The sequence below is a fragment of the Haliotis rubra genome, unplaced genomic scaffold, assembly GCF_003918875.1.
Source record: "Haliotis rubra isolate DU_JTF1 unplaced genomic scaffold, ASM391887v1 Scf97, whole genome shotgun sequence".
In the NCBI taxonomy this organism is placed as follows: domain Eukaryota; kingdom Metazoa; phylum Mollusca; class Gastropoda; order Lepetellida; family Haliotidae; genus Haliotis; species Haliotis rubra.
Genome location: NW_025767712.1, coordinates 499,076 through 519,534, shown reverse-complemented (window position 1 = coordinate 519,534; position 20,459 = coordinate 499,076). Strand labels below are relative to the sequence as shown.

Genomic DNA, 20,459 nt, shown 5'->3' with positions numbered 1-20,459 from the left:
ACCAGTATGAGTCCAGAAAGTATTATTTTTTTGAAATATTTGTGTAAAGATGACATCCAGCTTTAGATCACCATTGCACTCTCATTATGGTAAATTGAAGTACGAACAAGTAAAGTGAAATATCAAATATGACATCATTATGTGCAAGCTATCTTAGGTACCGGGCAATAAGGTAGGTATATTCTTTAACAACTAATAATACACTGCTCAATGGTACTGCAAAAAGTGCATTGTTGCTAATGTGTGATAAACATTCTATGTCTAAGACTAATGATATATTCTGAGGATTTTGTTTTAATACAAGCAATCACTGTTAACATTTAGGGCTGAACAAATGTATTATTAGATTTAGATTACATTTCCAATATGACCACCAAAAACTTTTCTTGTAAAGAAAACTTTTCTTATGAAGTTCCCATATTCTTACTTCATATTTGATGAAAATATAATGATTTACTTTAGCATTGATTTAGGGCTTTAGCATTCCAACGAGGGCTGGGCAGTTGGGAAAATAATGTGGTTCATGGACTGAGAGACAGACTACAATTAACAGAGAACTGATAAGAACTGGTCTTGTGTAAATCAAGTGCAGGATTCTGATTGGGAGAGACTGCAGTTTCTGCAGACATTCCTATGTATTGGGTGAGAAAGGATTGTTACTCTGGCAGATGTGTGGATCTTTATAATTAACACCAGGTCACCTTGTAGCTGCACACATGAAGCCAATAGGAGGCTATAGTCACAGTGCATGCTGCCACATTTTGTACTGTACACACATGCAGTGGTGGTTATAGCATATGCTTATATCCCAGTAGTCTTTACTGTTAAGTGTCTTAATCACCACTATCACTTTCAATATGTTTTGTTAAGCTGATACCATTCAACTTTAGATAGGGGCAATAATGGTATATCAAGAACTATCCCCATGATATCCTAATCAAATATTGAGTGTTATGTTATAACTGGATTACACAACAAAAGGAATATTACTTAATGTACATTTGGTTCCTTTTTGTCATTTAACAAGAGCAGTATTACCGGTATAATGATTAATGGATGATAGTCTTCTAGTTGCAAAATCAGATGGGAGGTATGTTTTCTTGAAAACATGTTCTGTAATTTTATCAGGTAAACAGGTGTTGTCATGGCAATAGGGGTTGGAAGCAGTAGCCTACAGTTTATCAGGGATAACACAGGAGTTGTGATAAGTCTGTAGTTTATTAACATCATCAGACATTCATGGTGGATAGTTTTTCATACGACACATATCATATGTACTGTATAAACTGTTTCTTGGTACAATTAACACTAGCTTGATTTGTGAAACTTGAATCTTCATATTTTGGCACAGATAATTTGTATTCCAGTACATGATTTTTTAAGCTTATTTGAAATAGAAGAAGCAGATAAGCAGTCTCAGGTAACCCAAGGGAAGAAACGAGAATTATCTGTTGGCACCAACATTATGCACCTCTTATTAGACAGACTATAATGTAAGCAGCATGTGAGGCCAGGTGTATTATGTCAACATCTGCAGGATCCTGTTTGTCACTGTCAGCATAGGTTACTGGGACTACCAATGTAATAATGCACAGAGCATGTGTGGAGTGATGTACAGCTAGGTATCTGTGACATCATATCTCTGTCTCTGGTTAAGTCTAACTGGCATCACATAGGGATTCATATAAAAGCTTTTTCAACATAAATGTATTTTCAGAGTCGATTATTTTTGGTAAGCCATATAGAATATGTGACTGATCCTGTAAAATATTGAAAGTTGGAAAATTTATCTCAACATCTCTAATAATTTCTTTGATGGGCATTTTAGAACTCGAGGCGATGAAGAATTACGATCATTTTATGGATATGCAATTTCTTTATTCTGTGAAAGACATCGTTTTGATATAGATTAGACATGAGAATCTATGTCGAAATGTTGCTTTTAACAGAATAAAGATGTTGTACATCCATAAAATTATCATCATTCTTCATTTCTAATCACATCTAATGTACAGTCGAACCCCAATGTCTCGAACTCTGTGGAGACGAATTCTCAGTTGTGTCGAACTCATCTCCTGGCCCCTGCTGATTTCCTTATATTTATCATTATTTCTATGCTGACAGATGTGTCAAACACTCAGATAAGTCGAACTGATCCCTTGGTCCTGATGAGTTCGACACAGTTTGACTGTATATTACATTAGTGTAAATAACTTAGTTTGAAGCTAGTATTTTAGATAAGCCAAGCTGGAACACATGAATAATGAAAAATGTTATTTCATATCAGCCATAACTTTCTTTTGACCTTGTGGAATGTATGTTCAGCACGTCAAGGTTACCCTCTATTAGCCCATCTTCACCTACATATGTTCCCTCAGTCTGTGTATAGCCAGGATGTTTGTGTTAAGCCACCTCTGGTTGTAGACGGGGTCAGGTTTCAGTAGATTACTGTAATTAATGTTATGGTTGGGTTTGGTCAGATTACTGCCAAGTCTAAACATCAGACTAACATCACTGCATTAAAGGTAAATTCCCAGGTTGCGTATAAACGGGTACGATGACGGACTGCAGATTCATCTGTGTGGCAGTGGGACATGTTTTGTAAGGCTCTGCAATCACAGTTGAATAGTTGTATCCTTCAGCCATTTCGGATCTGCTGAGCAAAAGTTATAGTTCCAATCTCACCCCAATCAGCACCACACCCAAACTTTGGTGTTTCACAAAACTAATAATTTTTTTAGCTCCCCACTTAATCTCACTGAGAGATGACAAGCCAAGACATAACTGGAATGCTTTTTAAGTGGCAGGACACTAAACTCACTCAACCACTGCCTGTAACCCAGCCACTCATGGGGGCACAGGTGGCCCACTGTCAAAGGCACATTGCAGGGTGCCATGAACCCATGGTTGTGGGTTCAGGTCTCAGATTCCAAGTTATAATGTTCAGGGTTTATCTGCCTCATCCTGGGGCTGGTGGGTTTCATCAAAGTGGTATCTGCATCACTTTGGGCTTTCCTCCATCATCAAGCTGACTTGCCATGATGTTACTGAAAGTACTGGTGAAAGCAGTAGCAAACACTACAAACTTTCTTACAACTGTGTAAGATATGGTCAAGGATGTCTGGGGCATGTGGGGTAGTCTGTCTCACAGTCCCTGAACGACATTATTTTCCCTACTGCCAAGCCCTCTCTGCAGTGCTAAAGCCCTAACTGAAGCAAGTCTGGATTGAATTGGGAGATTCATGAACCTGGGGAAATCTAGACTTGCTTCATTTAAGGCTTTAGCATTGCAGGGAGGGCTAGGCTGTAGGGAAAATAACGTGGTTCAGGGACTGGGAGACAGACTAGGGTAAACTGTGCGAATCCTGTTTCTGGTGTGCCCCACCAGGATATTAATGGAATATTACTAAAAGTGGCATAAAACCTGACTAACCTACTCAAGGATGTCTACAGATATGTAGGTGTTTCCACTGAGCAGCTTGTAGTGTATCGAGAGATATTTATGACATGTTTTAAGTCAACTCATGGAAATGAAGAAATGCACAGGAAAAATAATAGATTGTCAAAGATAAGGTGTTATTTATGAAACATAATGTGAATTGTTTTGTGTGTGTGTTAGGCAGTACTCATCTTTTAAATAGGATGCACTCATACACCTTTCCATTTTCATTTGGAAAGTTTGATAAAGACGTCTGGATTTAAAAATGCTTATCTCAGAAAAAGTTCAATGCTCTGAAAACAGATAGGTGGTTATCCTTAAATGCAGTTACTTGTTACAATGACTTGTGATAAGACATGTTCGCTGTGACCTGAGAATCAATGTGAGGCATTCAAAGATGACGTGTGTATCAGATACCTCCAGAAGCTTGACATCTTGTGTCAGTGTGGTGCTGAGGGTGAGATATGTGTGTTATCACATGTTCCATCAGAGATTTACCCAGCAGCATACCAATACTTTGATAAGAACAAGGTAGTTTTACCTTGTCATGTTCAGAATGCCACAGAGGCGGTGTGGTAGCCTAGTGGTTAAAGTGTTCGCTCATCTTGCCGAAGGCCCGGGTTCGATTCCTCACATGGGTACAATGTGTGAAGCTCATTTCTGGTGTCCCTCCATGATATTGCTGGAATATTGATAAAAGTGGTGTAAAACCATACTCACTCACTCAGAATGCCACATAATTTTGTCAGATCCAGCACTGTCTAGAACAAAGGAATTTGAAATTCTTCACTTCAGTCTGTTTATATATGTATTGTGGTTTGGGGTCACAGTTTGAGTGTATAGAAGCATTTTGTACAAAAGGGTTTTCCCCTTGCCTATTTGGTTCCTTACTTTGTCTTATGCCATAAGTTCCTGTGTTTGTTCAAGGGAACACTTGACTTTCCCTTGCATGTGTTTGTGATGGGTGCCACTGGTAGGGTACCTCATATTTTGGAAACATTGCTTTTCAATAGTGGTCAATATGCTCGCGATATGGTCTGAATCATACACTGGACTCTGCTTTTAGCAGTGATTTTCTTGTGATTAAGGAAACATTTTTGTTGCTTTCATTAATATACCGGGGGGAAACAAATAAGGGAACACCACTTCATCGCAGTGTTTCTCTATTTATTCTCAGATTTTCACCCACAGTGCGATACAAAGCATGTGAAGAAACCTGGAAAAGAATAAAGGAACACTTGTGCTTTCACGTGTTCCCTTAATTCTTTACCTCAGTATATATCAAATATGTGGGATATTGAGATATGAGGGGTCAGTGTGTCACATTCCATGGCACCCTGGGATTCACCACTGCCTTTGTATAACTACTATTAATGATAATCATTAACCACTGGATATAGCCTTTTACATGTTTATGGTGCTTTGAAGCTGTTATTTCAAGTGAGAAATTCTAAGTAGACTGAACTTCCTTGATTCACAAGGTGACATTCAACTGGTGGATGGATGTGCACCATATGATTCAAGTGTGTTTCAGAACGGCAGGTCTCATGATAGAGACCATCTTGCCAAGGTGTTGAATTCTCTGGCAAATTGTCAGACATTTCTTTAAAGTTTGTCATGAAGTTCACCTTGGTGGTATTAATGGAGTGGTTTACCAGAATCTGGCAACACATGGAACTTTTTGTACAAGAGCACTTCCCATATAACATGTATCATTTACATGTTGGCACTATCAAGGTGTCTGAATATTGGAATTTAATTACCTGTGTAACAATTTAGCTTTTTACTTTGCAAGCATGTGAATTTTCTCAAGTCACAAATGCAACAAAATATATTCATTATTTATTTGATGCTCATCAGACAGAAATGATGATTGATTTTGCTGATTGTGGGTTCATCAAAGCAGATATTTCAGTTTTCACAGAAACAGTATATGATTGCATGTCCATCTCACAGCTGTTATGGTACACATGCAAAGAGATTGCAATGAAAATTACTTACAAATAAGATTTTCCTAATTTATACTAAATAGTGTGTGTTTGGGTTACATAGTAGCCATGAAGTATCTCTTGTCTTTGAGTATTTGCAACCCTGAAATCATTTGGCATATTATAAAATAAATATAGAGATGAATAGCCACTGGTATGTGATAATAGCAGACAGACAGATGCAGACAGACAGACAGACAGACAGACCCTATGCAGACAGACAGACAGACCCTATGCAGACAGACAGACAGACCCTATACAGACAGACAGACAGACAGACAGACCCCAGACAGACAGACAGACAGACAGACCCCATGCAGACAGACAGACAGACAGACAGACAGACAGACCCTATGTAGATTAACTGGGAACACTGCGGGCAACACATTGTAGGAAGCATATGTCTCACAGTCCCTGAACCACATTATTTCCCCTTGTGCCTATAGCCTTCCCTGCAATGCTAAAGCCCTTAATGAAGCAAATCTAGATTTCCTCAGGTCTGAATATCTGGTCTCCCTGGGGCTCCTTTTCAATTTGAATGGGCTTGTTTGTTACTGATAATCTAAATTATATATATTCAGAGACTAAGCGTTAGTCTAGTGTAGTTCCTGCATGGTAACCTGATTTTCATATACATCATATTGTGATACCATGTCTGCTGGGCTAAGTAACAGCATTGGTAACACTAACCATTATGACAGTCTGGCATATAATACATTGTGGGTACTCTACTGGTAGTGATATTTTGTGATCAGCTCACTGTAATGGATGACTGTGTCATGAGTGCTTTCCCTACATAACTGGCATCTCATCAAGTCCATCACCACGGACTCATTACCAACTGATCAGAACATACGCTCTGCAAATCAGACATGTGTTACAGTATGTTGGTTTTGCAAAACACTGGAAGAACTGGAAGCCCCGAGCTGGAATCTTGGTGGGTGTAGTCAAGTTTTTGAATCTCTGTTCAGCTGCTGGAGAGCTTGATGGCTGTTATCAAATGCAGTTCCAGCTCTGAGATTATCGGTAACAGTCTTGACTATAAGCAGTTTCACAGAAGCAGCACTCAGTGGAACAGTCAGGTTTTTTCTCCTTTTTCTAGTCAGTGGTTAGGGACATATCAGTTACTGCAATTTCTAGAAATAAATTCTGTTTAACAGAAAGTGATTTCAAGATGGTTGTTTTTAAATCATCAAAATAAGGTTGATGTTAGAATCAGTTTTGACTCGAGTCTTCTTAGGGCGAAGGGTTAAGTTGTTCTACCATTTTTTGTTGGCTGATAAGATTTGGCAAGTTCCCAAGAAACTTTGGCTAGGATAAAAGTGGAATTACCAGATACAGTGTATGATGAAAACACTGCATCAGATTCCTGAGGCATTACATCATAATTACCTAGGAGCCATTGCTTGAATAATTGTTTTACCTCACCCTATGAAGTGATGGGCACAAGTTATCCTTTATCAAGGGCTAGTCCTAGTGGTTATGAGGTAAGACCTGTTGTGCTGTATTATCTATGTATTGATGTATTTACCAGGTATTTCAGTTCAGATGGTGCACAGAGTGTCCACACCTATAGTTTACTGTTAGGCTTGGTTTGTACTAATATCACACTGAGCTGTTTTCTTTTAAAAAAACAACATCAGTCTCTATCATAAGAGATCATGCTTCAGATTTGGCAACTTATCAAACTGAAAGGATTTATTTGATTAAAACACTTGGTATTTCAATTCACCCTAAAGATGAATATAGCAAAAAGCTAAGGAACTAGAAAACTAAACAACCAAAGGTGTTTTGTTCAAGCTGGATTATAAGAAACAAAGGTAAAAGAGTGTTGGTAGGAATCTCTTCAGAAAATTATTTTAGCTACAGTCACTTTGCACCACACATTTGTCACCTGCAGTTAATGCTGAAACCTTAAAACAGTATCGAAATGGAAACAATGGAACCGTTTCAAAGCCTTTCTCCCAGACTCATATGTCTTTATGCATTCTGATATCTGTGAGGTCTAACGGTAAAAGTTAAAATCTGTTGGACAATGGTTAGCCTAGTGGTTATAGCATTGCCTTGGCACAATGAAAGGTTTGATTCCCACCATAAGCGAAATGTGTCAGTTCTAGGTGTTAATAACTGTGATAAACTTAATGTTTTTAAATCACATAAAACATACTAAGTAACTATTATTGAACAAGTTATAATTTTATGGTTCCATGGACCCTATGCTGCATGTGTGAAGAGATGAAGTTGCCAAGTAGTGTGCAAAATAGCCACAGGCCTGCTAGCCTGTGGCAAGTAAAAATCCAGTGGGGCCTGTAAATCTCCACAGTCACTGGCCAGACTGATTAGTGAATTGTCATGGTGTCATTTTGTAAATATACCACTTTCTCTGACTTGTTAAGTTATAATACACTTTTAAATCATGCAACATTATGGCCTGATAAAAATGTTCATCATGTTAGCAGCTTAATAAAGAAACCCGTGTCATGCCGACAATATCTTATTCTCATCTATTTTTCTAATCTTTTGCTAAGTTTCTACATTCAAATTTCTGGCTAGTGAATTATTTTGTGGGCTAGTAACTCCAGGCATAGCTAGCCCGATTGGCTAGCCAAATTTGGAAACTATTTCGCACACTGTTGCCACATATGTAATAACAGTTTAAAGGAACAAACTATAGTTTTTGAAGTGAAGCTCGGTTGTAAAATAGTTTTCTTCTCATTACAGAGGGGTCTACAGCAAAGCTAGATTGTGTTGTTGGTGGAAACCCACTACCCTCACTCACTTGGCTGACCAACAACGTAGAAGTTGAGGAGACTGCCACCCGCAAGTGTGTTGTCGAGGGAGACAATTGTGCCCTCGTATTTCGGGAGGTGAAGAAAACAGAGGCTGGACAGTACACAGCCAAGGCAACCAATGTCAATGGTTCTATAGTCAGCACAACAGAACTTGTTGTATTAGAAGGTAGGCTTGTCATTTTTGCTGTGTTATGTTCCTTCTTGGGTAACAAAAATCTTTTGATTTTACTTGTACAACCATGGAATATTCTACATGTGTAACTGATTTTTACTAACTCCATTCAATGCAGATGTTATATGAAACTTGCAATGAGGAACAATATGTCTGTGCTTCAGTTGAAAGCACAAGTAGGCAAAAAAAGAGTTGGATGGATATATATTTTGGCCCTCATAATTCTGTTCAAAAACATCATTAAAAAACCCAACTATGTATGACCATATAAGAACTGTGATATTGCAGAAATCCAGGATCACGAGGCCGTATCAGAACCACCATCTAAGACAGTATCACCAGAGCCACAGGAGAACGGTCAGCAGGAGGTAGAAGAGCCAGATCCAGTTAAAGAACCAACACCCAAACCTGTAAAGGAACCTACACCAGAACCTTTAAAAGAACCTGAGCCAGTTAAAGAGCCTGAACCTGTAAAAGAACCTACACCTGAACCAGTAAAGCAACCTACACCAGAACCTGTAAAGGAACCTACACCTGAACCAGTAAAGGAACCTACACCAGAACCTGTAAAGGAACCTACACCTGAACCAGTAAAGGAATCTACACCTGAACCAGTAAAGGTGAACCAGTAAAGGAACCTACACCTGAACCAGTAAAGGAACCTACACCTGAACCAGTAAAGGAACCTACACCAGAACCAGTAAAGGAACCTACACCTGAACCAGTAAAGGAACCTACACCTGAACCAGTAAAGGAACCTACACCTGAACCAGTAAAGGAACCTACACCAGAACCTGTAAAGGAACCTACACCTGAACCAGTAAAGGAATCTACACCTGAACCAGTAAAGGAACCTACACCAGAACCAGTAAAGGAACCTACACCAGAACCAGTAAAGGAACCTACACCTGAACCAGTAAAGGAACCTACACCAGAACCTGTAAAGGAACCTACACCTGAACCAGTAAAGGAACCTACACCAGAACCAGTAAAGGAACCTACACACCAGTAAAGGAACCTACACCTGAACCAGTAAAGGAACCTACACCTGAACCTACACCTGAACCAGTAAAGGAACCTACACCTGAACCTGTAAAGGAACCTACACCAGAACCTTTAAAAGAACCTGCCCCAGTTAAAGAGCCTGAGCCTGTAAAGGAACGAACACCAGAACCAGTAAAGGAACCTACACCAGAGCCAGTAAAGGAACGAACACCAGAACCAGTAAAGGAACCTACACCAGAGCCAGTAAAGGAACCCTCTCCGGAAACAGTTAAAGAGCCTGTACCAGTAAAAGAACCTACACCAGTAAAGGAAGCAGTTCGAGAACCAGTAAAGGAGCCTTCTCCAGAGCCAGTAAAGGAACCTGAGCTATTAAAGGAACCTACACCAGATCATGTACAGGAACCTGCTCCGCAACTAGGTCAAAAGTCTAAAACAGAAAAGGAGCCTACAGCAGAATCTGTCAAAGAGACTGAATTCACTTCTGAACCTTTGACTGAACCTGTATCAGAACCAGAACCAACCAAGGCAGCGGAGCCTTTGGAGCCTGTCTCAGAGGCTAAAGAAAAGAAGGAAGAAACAGTTCCTAAAGGCAGTGCTCCAGTTATTAAAGAAGATATGAAGGACATGAAAATAGAAGCTGGGCATCTTGCCCGTTTTGACTGCCGTGTGTGTGCTTACCCTGATCCAGAAATTACATGGTACGTTCTTGTAGTAATGTATGCTAGTTTGGGAATGTCCAGAGTTGAAGGCAATAAAAACAAAACATCACAATTCATGAATATTCCATAGCTGGGGCATCATATTAGTTTCATTAAAGATGATGTTTCGCTGTATTCTGACTTCATTACAGTTAGCTGATGAATCATTGTTGAAAATGTATTTGTTACATAATATCTTAAAATTCTGCAGTCGCTATTTGTATACATCCTTGATCTTGTTGAAAGAACTGTTTCAGTTGTTTTTCATCTTTCTGATTTCTTTTCTCCAGGAAGAAGGATGGGAAGGTTGTGAAGGAGAATGACAAGTTTAAGCTGATCAACACCAATGATGACATCTTCTCTCTCCTCATAAAGAATGTCAAGGTGGCAGATAGCGGCAGATACCAGTGTGTGGCTAAGAACGAGTATGGTGAAGCCATCACTGAGGCCTTGCTCAATGTCATTGGTGAGTATGGCAGGGTACCTAAGTGGCCTTTCCCGATGTCTTTAGGAAGTACAGGAGGGTACCCCTTTGGGGCCTTGCTCAATATGATTAGGAAGCAAAGGAGGGTACCACTAGTGTGTCTTGCCCGGTGTCTTTGGAAGTACAGGAGGGTACCACTTTGGGGTCTTGCTGAATATCTTTAGGAAGTATAGGAAGGGTACCACTTTGGGGTTTTGCTGAATATCTTTAGGAAGTATAGGAAGGGTACCACTTTGGGGTTTTGCTGAATATCTTTAGGAAGTATAGGAAGGGTACCACTTTGGGGTCTTGCTGAATATCTATAGGAAGTACCACTTTGGGGTCTTGCTGAATATCTTTAGAAGATAGGGGTACTTAGGGGTCTTGCTGAATATCTATAGGAGGGTACCACTTGGGGTCTTGCTGAATATCTTTAGGAAGTATAGGAGGGTACCACTTTGGGGTCTTGCTGAATATCTTTAGGAAGTATAGGAGGGTACCACTTAGGGGTCTTGCTGAATATCTTTAGGAAGTATAGGAGGGTACCACTTTAGGGTCTTGCTGAATATCTTTAGGAAGTATAGGAGGGTACCACTATGGGGTCCTGCTCAATGTCTTTAGGATTGGTTGGTTGGTTTGTTGTTTAACGCCACGCTCCGCAATATTCCAGCTATATGGCGTCAGTCTGTAAATATTCAAGTCTAGACCAGACAATCCAGTGATCAACTGCATGAGCATCGATCTACCCAATTGGGATGTAATGACGGGCTGAGTCAATGACCCTGACCTCCTGATCCCATTAGTCGCCTCTCATGGCTAGCATGGGTTGCTGAAGACCAATTCTAACCCGGATCTTCATGGGTCTTTTGGACGTACAGGAGGGTACCATTATGGGGTATTGTTGCTCAAGGTCTCATGTCTTTGGACGTACAGGAGGGTACCATTATGGGGTATTGTTGCTCAAGGTCTTCAGGAAGTATTAGAAGATACCACTAGTGTGTCTTGCTCAATGTCTTTGGGAAGTATAGGAAGGGTACCACTATGGGGTATTTCTGCTCAAGGTCTTCAGGAAGTATTAGAAGATACAACTAGTGTGTCTTGCTCAATGTCTTTGGAAGTATAGGAAGGGTACCACTATGGGGTATTTCTGCTCAAGGTCTTCAGGAAGTATTAGAAGATACAACTAGTGTGTCTTGCTCAATGTCTTTGAAGGAAGGAGGGTACCACTATGGGGTAGAAGATACAACTAGTGTGTCTTGCTCAATGTCTTTGGACATACAGGAGGGTACCACTATGGGGTATTTCTGCTCAAGGTCTTCAGGAAGTATTAGAAGATACAACTAGTGTGTCTTGCTCAATGTCTTTGAGAAGTATAGGAAGGGTACCACTATGGGGTATTTCTGCTCAAGGTCTTCAGGAAGTATTAGAAGATACAACTAGTGTGTCTTGCTCAATGTCTTTGAGAAGTATAGGAAGGGTACCACTATGGGGTATTTCTGCTCAAGGTCTTCAGGAAGTATTAGAAGATACAACTAGTGTGTCTTGCTCAATGTCTTTGAGAAGTATAGGAAGGGTACCACTATGGGGTATTTCTGCTCAAGGTCTTCAGGAAGTATTGGAAGATACCACTAGTGTGTCTTGCACAAGGTCTTTGAGACCAGTAGGGGTTTTGCTCAATGCATTTGAGAAGTATAGGAAGGGTACCACTATGAGGTCTTGCTGCTCAATGTCATTTGTAAGAACAGGAGGCCTCCACAGAGACCTTGATCAAGGTCATTGGAAAGTATGGGTGGTACTTGTGGTTTCAAATCAAGATATTTTAAAACTGAATGTTCAGTATTCAACTTAAATAAATAAAATGATTGTTTTTGAAAAATAAACATGTTTCTGATAGGGGAATTCTGAGCTAGAATAGGTCCCCAGCAAAAGAGCTGACAATAAGAGGCAACCAAATAAATTGGATGGTCTGACATGGCTACTTTAAGAATAAGGTCAATACAGTAGACAAACATGCTGACAGATGTTTCTATGATAATGACTGAAAATTGTGATAATATTTGCTTGTTTTTGCAGCCCTTAAGGCAAAGCTTGAAGAAGAAATGATGGCTCCACGTTTCACCACCAAGTTCTATGACCTAGACTGCTTGGAGGGGGTGCCTATTGACTTCACGTGCATGTATGAAGGCAAGCCTGAACCTGAGGTTGCCTGGTTGATTGATGGCAAGGTTGTCAAAACAGATCTCAACTTTGATGCCACGATGACCAATGATGGCAGACAGGCATCCCTTGCTTTCCGATTGGCTCAGACCTACCATTCAGGGGAGATAACTTGCAGACTCAGGAACATCGCTGGAGAGGCTAAATGTCGTGCTTGGTTAAATGTCAAAGAAGACCCGAAGAAACGTGGAACGAAACCTGAGTTTGTCGAGAGACCGAGAGATGCAGATATCAGAGAATCAGAAGAAGCAACATTCGAGGCAATTGTCATGGGTGATCCTGCTCCAGAAGTCACCTGGTACTTCAAGGGCAGAGAACTCTTTGTAAGTTATACTCAACAAAGAATGTTTTGACTTTTTCTTTCTGAATGTCTTTGCTGCATTATTTATATCACTACATTTATAATGGTTTAGAATTTAATTGGTTATATGTTTTCTATACTTTCACATGTACAAACTGTATAATCAGTGAACATAGTGGAAACATGTGATTCTTGTTTCAGGAGTCAAAGCGCCGTGATATCATGCAGTCGGGTGATACGTACACACTGGTGCTGAAGGATGTGATTCCAGCCAACGAGGGTGAGTACACCTGTCGGGCGAAGAACACTGCTGGAGAAGTCTCTTGCCAGGCCTGGCTCACAGTCTTGGCACCCAAGAGGAGGGAAGCTTCACCACCAATATTCAAAGAGTAAGTCATGGCTTCTTCCTCTGGTCAAATACAATGTGTAGTTACATTGGAAAACATCCATTCTCATGATGTGAAAAGTAAAGTATGGAAAGTAAAGTAAATAAATTAATTAGCATACCCCCAAATTGTATTTTCATTATCAGAGCACATGTGATACTGTAGTTCAATGATATAGTTCCTTCATTTCATGGTCCATGATGATGTGAATGTCAATTTCAACAATTTTGTGTGTGTGTTTTTTCACCCTGTATTTCTTCCTACTAATTTCATATGCTGAAATATAGTAGAACCAGGTATATATTGTGTCTATTTCAATTTGAACAGAGTTCAATTGTGAATGTCAATTTCAACAATTTTGTGTGTGTGTTTTTTCACCCTGTATTTCTTCCTACTAATTTCATATGCTGAAATATAGTAGAACCAGGTATATATTGTGTCTATTTCAATTTGAACAGAGTTCCTGAAAAGAAGGCCAAACCCTATGGGTTCCCTCCATCCTTCACCAAGAGAATCATAGACACTATTGAGCCTCCTGGCGGGTCAGCAAGATTCGAGTGCCGCATCATAGGTGTTCCAGACCCAGAGGTTGAATGGTTTGTAGTTTTGAAGATTTAGCATGGGGCAAATGCATATCAACAAGAAATGACAGTAGGGTTGCTTGTCATTGGGTCACTCATTCCTACTACGGGTACAGTGTGTGAAGCCCATTTTTGGTGCCCTCTACCATGCTTTGATCAAATTTTGGTATTAGCATTTTAAAACATATACATACCCAGCACAAATGTATTCCATCTTTTATTTCTAAATCAGTTTCTATATATCATTTATATTATGACATGAGCATGAATATCCATTGTATATATGCTATACTCTCCGTTTATTCAGTTTCCTAATGATTTTCTGATTTGGAACCCAGGAAAAAGGATGGGAATCCAGTCAATGATGGTGGCAAGTACTCCATTGGGAAGGAAGGTAACACGTACTATCTGACACTTGATGATGTGGACAAGGATGACATGGGAGAATTTACCTGCACCATCACAAATGAGGCTGGCAAAGCAACCAGTATGGGAAGGCTGAAGGTCAAAGGTGGGACAATTTTCAAGTTATTTCCCAAGATACCGTTTGATTATCACATGTAATTATGATAGACTGTTCCTTGTGTTTGGTCCAATGTCAATTCTTTTTTTGACTTCTTACATGTGTTCCTCAGCCTTTGTAGTTGAACAGTTATGGGTGCCACCAATGGGACAGGATATGTTGACCATTTTGCAAACACTTAGTTTCCTCACAGTTTTATAGTGAGTTATAAAAACATGCTTTTGACACAATCAAAATCATATAGTCTGTTTTTGGCAAAATTTCCTTGTGATTATTGAAATGGTTTTGTCACTTTTATTTGTCTTTTTCAGAGGAGAAAGCATACTCCCCCGAGAGAGTGATTCTCCCTGATTATGCACCTTCCTATTCTATCAAGGCAATGGCAGAAGGTCAGTTCAAGACTCCATATAGTTCCTTCTTGACCCTTCCCTTTCCCTTGGCCCCAACCACAGAGTTATCATGAGTGTAATGCTCACATGTTCTAACACATACTATTGAAGGTTCTAAGATATTATATCACTGAGCGCCTATGTATGTTACTCAATAACATATATCTGTGGAGATCCCTATGCTAAAAAATACATATTTTTTCACAAAAGGATATTAGAGTACTGACATGAAAAGTATTCCAGAAACTGTAAAGAAATTAATTTAATTGGAAATGATGAAGTTTATGTTTTGAAATAAATGTGAAGAATTTGTCAACAGTTATTTAAATGTGTCATTCCAACCTTATTATAGATGCCCAAATATTTTACAAAAATAATTTTTCTCCTTAAAATCTCTTCTTAGTTCTTGCTACCTCCAAATAAATATCTGTTTATTGGTCATGTCAGACTGACCTTTCATCCGACTAATCATTGTACCAAAGTAACATGTGTTGGTGCTCATGGTATCAACCACTGGTTTGCCTGGCATAGACTAAGTCGAATGAACAATATTCACTCACTCACTCACTAGAAATGGTCTTTTTTCATATATTGCATGCGTATGACATTAATAAATGTTGGTTAATACATGCCATTGAAGATGGCTCCAAAGTATACCACTGTCATATTTGACATACATAATTATTTTCTTCCAGACAATGTTCCCTCACTACCGTTTGACAAACCAGTTCTCCTGGATATCAAACCAGATGGGGTCAAGTTGGGCTGGCTCCCAGCATACACCAGTGACCTCCCGACCTCCTCAGGCCCGGTCACATACATCCTTGAGGCCAGAGAGCTTCCCAGTATGAGATGGTCCCGTATCGCCTCCGACATCCATGGAACCCAGCACTATGCTAAAGACCTCTCTCCCAACAAAGAGTACAACTTCAGAGTTCGGGCAGAGAACAAGTTTGGATCCAGTGAGCCCACACTTCCTGCTGTGCTGGATAAACGAGAACGTAAGGAATGACGTGTTGATAAGGAGAGAAATGTACTTTGGAAATAAGAACAATAATTACCTCGCTCTAGTGAATGACAGTAAACTTGGATATGGGAATAAAACACATAATTGTTATTTGGCAGCAACATGTAATTGATGTTTGATATTTTTATGTTTAATATTTTTTAGTTTATTTGGCTGAATTTCCAAAATTTTAAGTACAAATTTACAAATTCAGTACTGTCTTAATATGTGTCTCCAAATATTGTTTGAATCATTATCAAGCCTATGTTCTATTTTCCAGTTCCAAAGCGTGAACCTAAACCATATGATGAGTTTATAGGTAAGTAGCATCCAGACATCCATATTTTGATCATGCATGAATTGATTTGTGAAGACCTTATAAATTCATATTGTAGGAAATATGATACCTCAGCATGTCACCTTCTCTTGGAAGAGAAAGACGGTGGGGTAGCCTAGTGGTTAAACGCGCTCGATTGTCACGCCGACGACCTGGGTCTGTTTCCCCACATGGGTACAATGTGTGAAGCCCATTTCTGGTGTCCCCCGCCATGATATTGCTGGAATATTGCTAAAAGCGGCGTAAAACTAAACTCCCTCACCCTTGGAAGAGAAATTTCTGTGTTTGTCCTTTCCATACTGGGAGTGATCTGTGATGACAATATATTATATGACAGTCATGGAATGTGGAATTTGAAAACTGTCAGGACATTTCTGTGAAATGTTTAATGTCTGTACATGCTTTAAAATGTAACTGAAGTATAGTGACGACACCTGTTGAATATCTGTTCAAGCATATTTATGAACTGACTACATATGAATGTCATGTGAACTGTTGTCGTTTTTATTGATCATATGATGGAATTGAATTAATATGACATTTATAACATTTCAGGTGCTCCCAGACTGCCCTCTGCTAAACCCTACATCACAGACATTGGCGCTGAGACTGTCAGGTTGGCATGGGAACCAGCTCATTTGCCTCTTGACCGATTTGAAGCACCTCCAATTTCATATCGGTTGGAAGCTCAGGAGCTGCCCAGAGAGGATTGGGTACCACTAGTGAGCCGAATCATGGACCCAAGTGCTTATTTGTCTGATCTGGCTGCCGACAGAGATTACAATATCCGTGTCCGAGCAGAGAATAAGTATGGCATCAGTGAACCTTCAGAACCAATATGGCTGCCAAGAGCCAAAGGTGGGTCCTGTAAAGTAAATGATGTGATAATATCATGATGAAAATATGATATGGTTCTCTTGTCCTCATTCCACATTCAAGAAAATATTAAGCTTAGTGCAACAGAATTACAAAAGTAATTTTTTGGTCTGATGCATTTGACTAAATGACACCTTTCTGGAATGAATCTTTTCTCAATTTTCCGTAAGTACAAACTATGATACAATTCTATATGTATCTATCTTTCAATCTACAAGCATTTAAATAATCCGGATCAAGGTACAAGTTGAAATCTCATCTTTTTCGTCTTGACAGTGTTACTTAAGTTATCATTATTTTGGTTCTTCCAGCTTTCCCTGGTGTACCTATCAGCCGTCCCCAGATTGCTGAGTTGGAGCCGGAGTCTGTGAGACTCAACTGGAACCGTGTTGACATCCCAACATTTGAAAGTCAGGATGAACCTCTGAGGTACATGATCGAGAAGAATGAGCCACCCAGCAATTTGTGGAACCGAGTAGCTGGAAACATCCCGAGCACCTCATACCTCGTCCATGGACTGGTTCCAGGACAGGATTACCGATTCCGTGTGAGATCAGAGTCTCCTGAAGGAGTCCTGGGAGAACCCAGTCCAGCTGCATCCCTGTACAGAACTCTAGGTAAGGTGACACATAAGGAGATGAAAGACATTATTCACACTCGGACACTTCTCTGAAGCCATCTGCATCAATCAGCCAAGTTTTCTCTTGTCAAATGGTTTGCTGACAAATTGTCATTCAGGAGAAAAATGAGAAAAAATTTTTCCCTGTGAAGTAGCCATACTGTTTCATTTGTTAACTGGTTACCGGTACATTTCCGTCACATGTTGTGACCAATTGTTTACAAGATTGAGATCTTTCAGATTCTGATTGATGACATACGATACGATGACATGTGTCACCCAAGTCAGTGAGCATGACCACCCGATCTCATTAGTAGCCTCTTACAACAAGCATGGGTTACTGAAGATCAATTCTAGCCCGGATCTTCATGTGTCTTGTAAGATTTGAACAGAAAAGAGTAATAATATCTTTCAACAAAATGATAATTAAACAAATATTTTACTGTCAACTTTGCATTGATTGATGACATTCATACTTGAAACAATTATATTTTGACAGCACTATCCAGAGTTCCTGTTGATGCTTTGGAGATTGATGATTATGAGCCTGACTATGAGTCTGTCAGGTTGTCATGGCGACGAGTGGAGGTACCACCCTATGCAACAGATGAAGATCATCTAACCTACATGATTGAAGGCTCAGAGCCTGGAGTGGATGACTGGAGACCATTAGCCACTGGTATCCCTGACACCACCTACAGACTGCCTGACATCGAACCCACACAGGACTACAGGTTCAGGATCCGAGGAATTACCCCGTATGGAATCAGCCCTCCTTCCTACCCAGCCAGCATGACAAGGACGATAGGTGAGGCAGATGTCTGGGTGCTGTACTGCCTTATGTTAAAAGTACCTTATCACAACTTACCTTACATTACCGTAGATAACTGATCTCATAAATAAGACTGACTCCCTAACTTGCCCCTTAAAATCAGTATGCTGTAATGAGCGAAACATTTTTACATTGATGACATGTGTTTTCTTCTTGACATCAGAAACAGATCACAGTTATTCATATACTGAGAGAAACTAATATAGGAACACAGGAAAATTCAAGCGTTCCTTTAATATTTTCCAGCTTTCATCACCAGCTTTGTATAGCTCTGAGAATAAATAAAGGTACACTGCCATGAAGTGGTGTTCCCTTATTTGTTTCCCTCAGTATATTTACTATACCTGCATATATTTTAAGAGAAACGGGTACATCAGATGGTGCTTTTCTTCCTGTTTGGTTTGAATGGTCTCAGTCAGAAATGGAACTCAAACACATCAGACTCATGTTATCTGCACTTTTTTGACACTGTGTAATTTGGTTTGTTGGTAATTTATGATAAATAGGTAGAAATAACATAGACATAAATAAATGTGTCTTTAAATGGATTTTTCCATGATTTCTTTGAATTAATTCCAGCTCCCATGAGACCGATCACAGAAGGAGTCAAGATGTCTGAAATTGAACCTGACAGTGTCCGGTTGTCATGGCGACCACTCAGTCTTCCTGACCAGGATATGGAACCAGTCAGGTACCAGGTTGATATGCAGGAAGTTCCAAGCCTGGACTGGCGTCCGTTCGCCCGTGATGTGAAAGACAATACCCACCTTGTGACAGGTCTCACTCCAGGACGGGATTACGCCTTCAGAATCAGGCCGATGGGAATTCTTGCCGATCTAGAGCCATATCCTACAGTCACCCTCACATCTTTCCCAGGTAAGCTATCTGAAGCTGACATGAAACAGATGATATGAGTGAGTTGGTTGCTGTGAGTGTGTATTTATGTGTCTGTGTGTGTATTCATGTGTGTGTGTGCTTGTGCTTGTGAACAAGTGAGTGAATGAATGTTGCAACAATCTATGCAAACAGCAAAAGGACACACAGCAAACCTATTTCAACCTCATGAACCTCTGCAGGCTTTTATGACATGTGGCAAATATTTTAAAAGTGACCTTTTTGAGAATCATCAGAGAGTGAGTGATTGAGTGAGTTGGATTTTACACCGCTTATAGGAATATTCCAGCAATATCATTATAGGTGCACCGGGAGTGGGTTTCACGCATTGTACTGATGTGGGGAATCGCTGACACTGAATTTCTGGTGTGATCAGCAGACGCTTTAACCATTAGGTTGCGCCAGCACCCAAAAGGGCAAGAAAACATAAACAGAAACTTTGATCTTTCATCTCTTAACTCTCTTGAATTTAATGAACTGGGCTGATTCGGTGGTAGAGCTGTCACCTGGACATGTCACAAGAGGTGTTAATCACTTGTTCACACACGGGTTTGCATCATACAAACTTGTGTATATAGAGGACCTTCATATTTCTTACTGCAAGTCCTGCCAACTTTTTTTCTTCATAGTGAGGCCACGACTGCCCATAAGACAACCAATCATGTCCGAGATGGGTCCAGATTCCATCCGGTTGTCATGGCGACCAGCTGAACTGCCAATGTACACCCGCAAACCGATACCCATCACGTACACAGTTGAGATGCAGGAGCCCCCAAGCTCCACCTGGCTGACGCTGGCCCGACGTATCCCGGACACAATGTACACTGTCAATGCTCTCCGGCCTGACAAGGACTACATATTCCGGATCCGCCCAGACACTGAGTATGGTCCAGGAGAGTCCAGTATTCCACTCCGTTTGAACAGAAGACCAGGTCAGTCAG

General features: G+C 40.1%; 1 protein-coding gene and 1 long non-coding RNA gene across 6 annotated transcripts in view; one reads left to right on the top strand and one right to left on the bottom strand.

The window, feature by feature from the left end:
• Positions 1-20,459, top strand: part of LOC124265306 (twitchin-like) — a 50,670-nt gene that overhangs the window by 6,612 nt on the left and 23,599 nt on the right. The window contains exons 3-18 of the mRNA XM_046700099.1: positions 8,149-8,385; positions 8,680-8,882; positions 9,523-10,094; positions 10,385-10,560; positions 12,631-13,097; positions 13,277-13,464; positions 13,920-14,057; positions 14,381-14,553; positions 14,877-14,954; positions 15,650-15,955; positions 16,241-16,279; positions 16,853-17,155; positions 17,485-17,790; positions 18,292-18,600; positions 19,204-19,500; positions 20,148-20,450. Of these exons, the coding sequence (XP_046556055.1) occupies positions 8,149-8,385; positions 8,680-8,882; positions 9,523-10,094; positions 10,385-10,560; positions 12,631-13,097; positions 13,277-13,464; positions 13,920-14,057; positions 14,381-14,553; positions 14,877-14,954; positions 15,650-15,955; positions 16,241-16,279; positions 16,853-17,155; positions 17,485-17,790; positions 18,292-18,600; positions 19,204-19,500; positions 20,148-20,450 (4,095 nt within the window). The remainder of the gene's footprint in view (positions 1-8,148; positions 8,386-8,679; positions 8,883-9,522; positions 10,095-10,384; positions 10,561-12,630; positions 13,098-13,276; positions 13,465-13,919; positions 14,058-14,380; positions 14,554-14,876; positions 14,955-15,649; positions 15,956-16,240; positions 16,280-16,852; positions 17,156-17,484; positions 17,791-18,291; positions 18,601-19,203; positions 19,501-20,147; positions 20,451-20,459) is intronic.
• LOC124265310 lies at positions 8,747-9,529 on the bottom strand. Of its 5 annotated transcripts, none has more exons than XR_006895404.1 (4): positions 9,446-9,529; positions 9,300-9,389; positions 8,872-8,973; positions 8,747-8,811 (listed from the first exon to the last, which is right to left on the bottom strand). It is a non-coding gene; the product is annotated as an uncharacterized LOC124265310 (long non-coding RNA). The 5 variants fall into 5 exon arrangements; XR_006895405.1 differs by having other exon boundaries at positions 9,300-9,365; XR_006895406.1 differs by having other exon boundaries at positions 8,754-8,823; positions 8,860-8,973.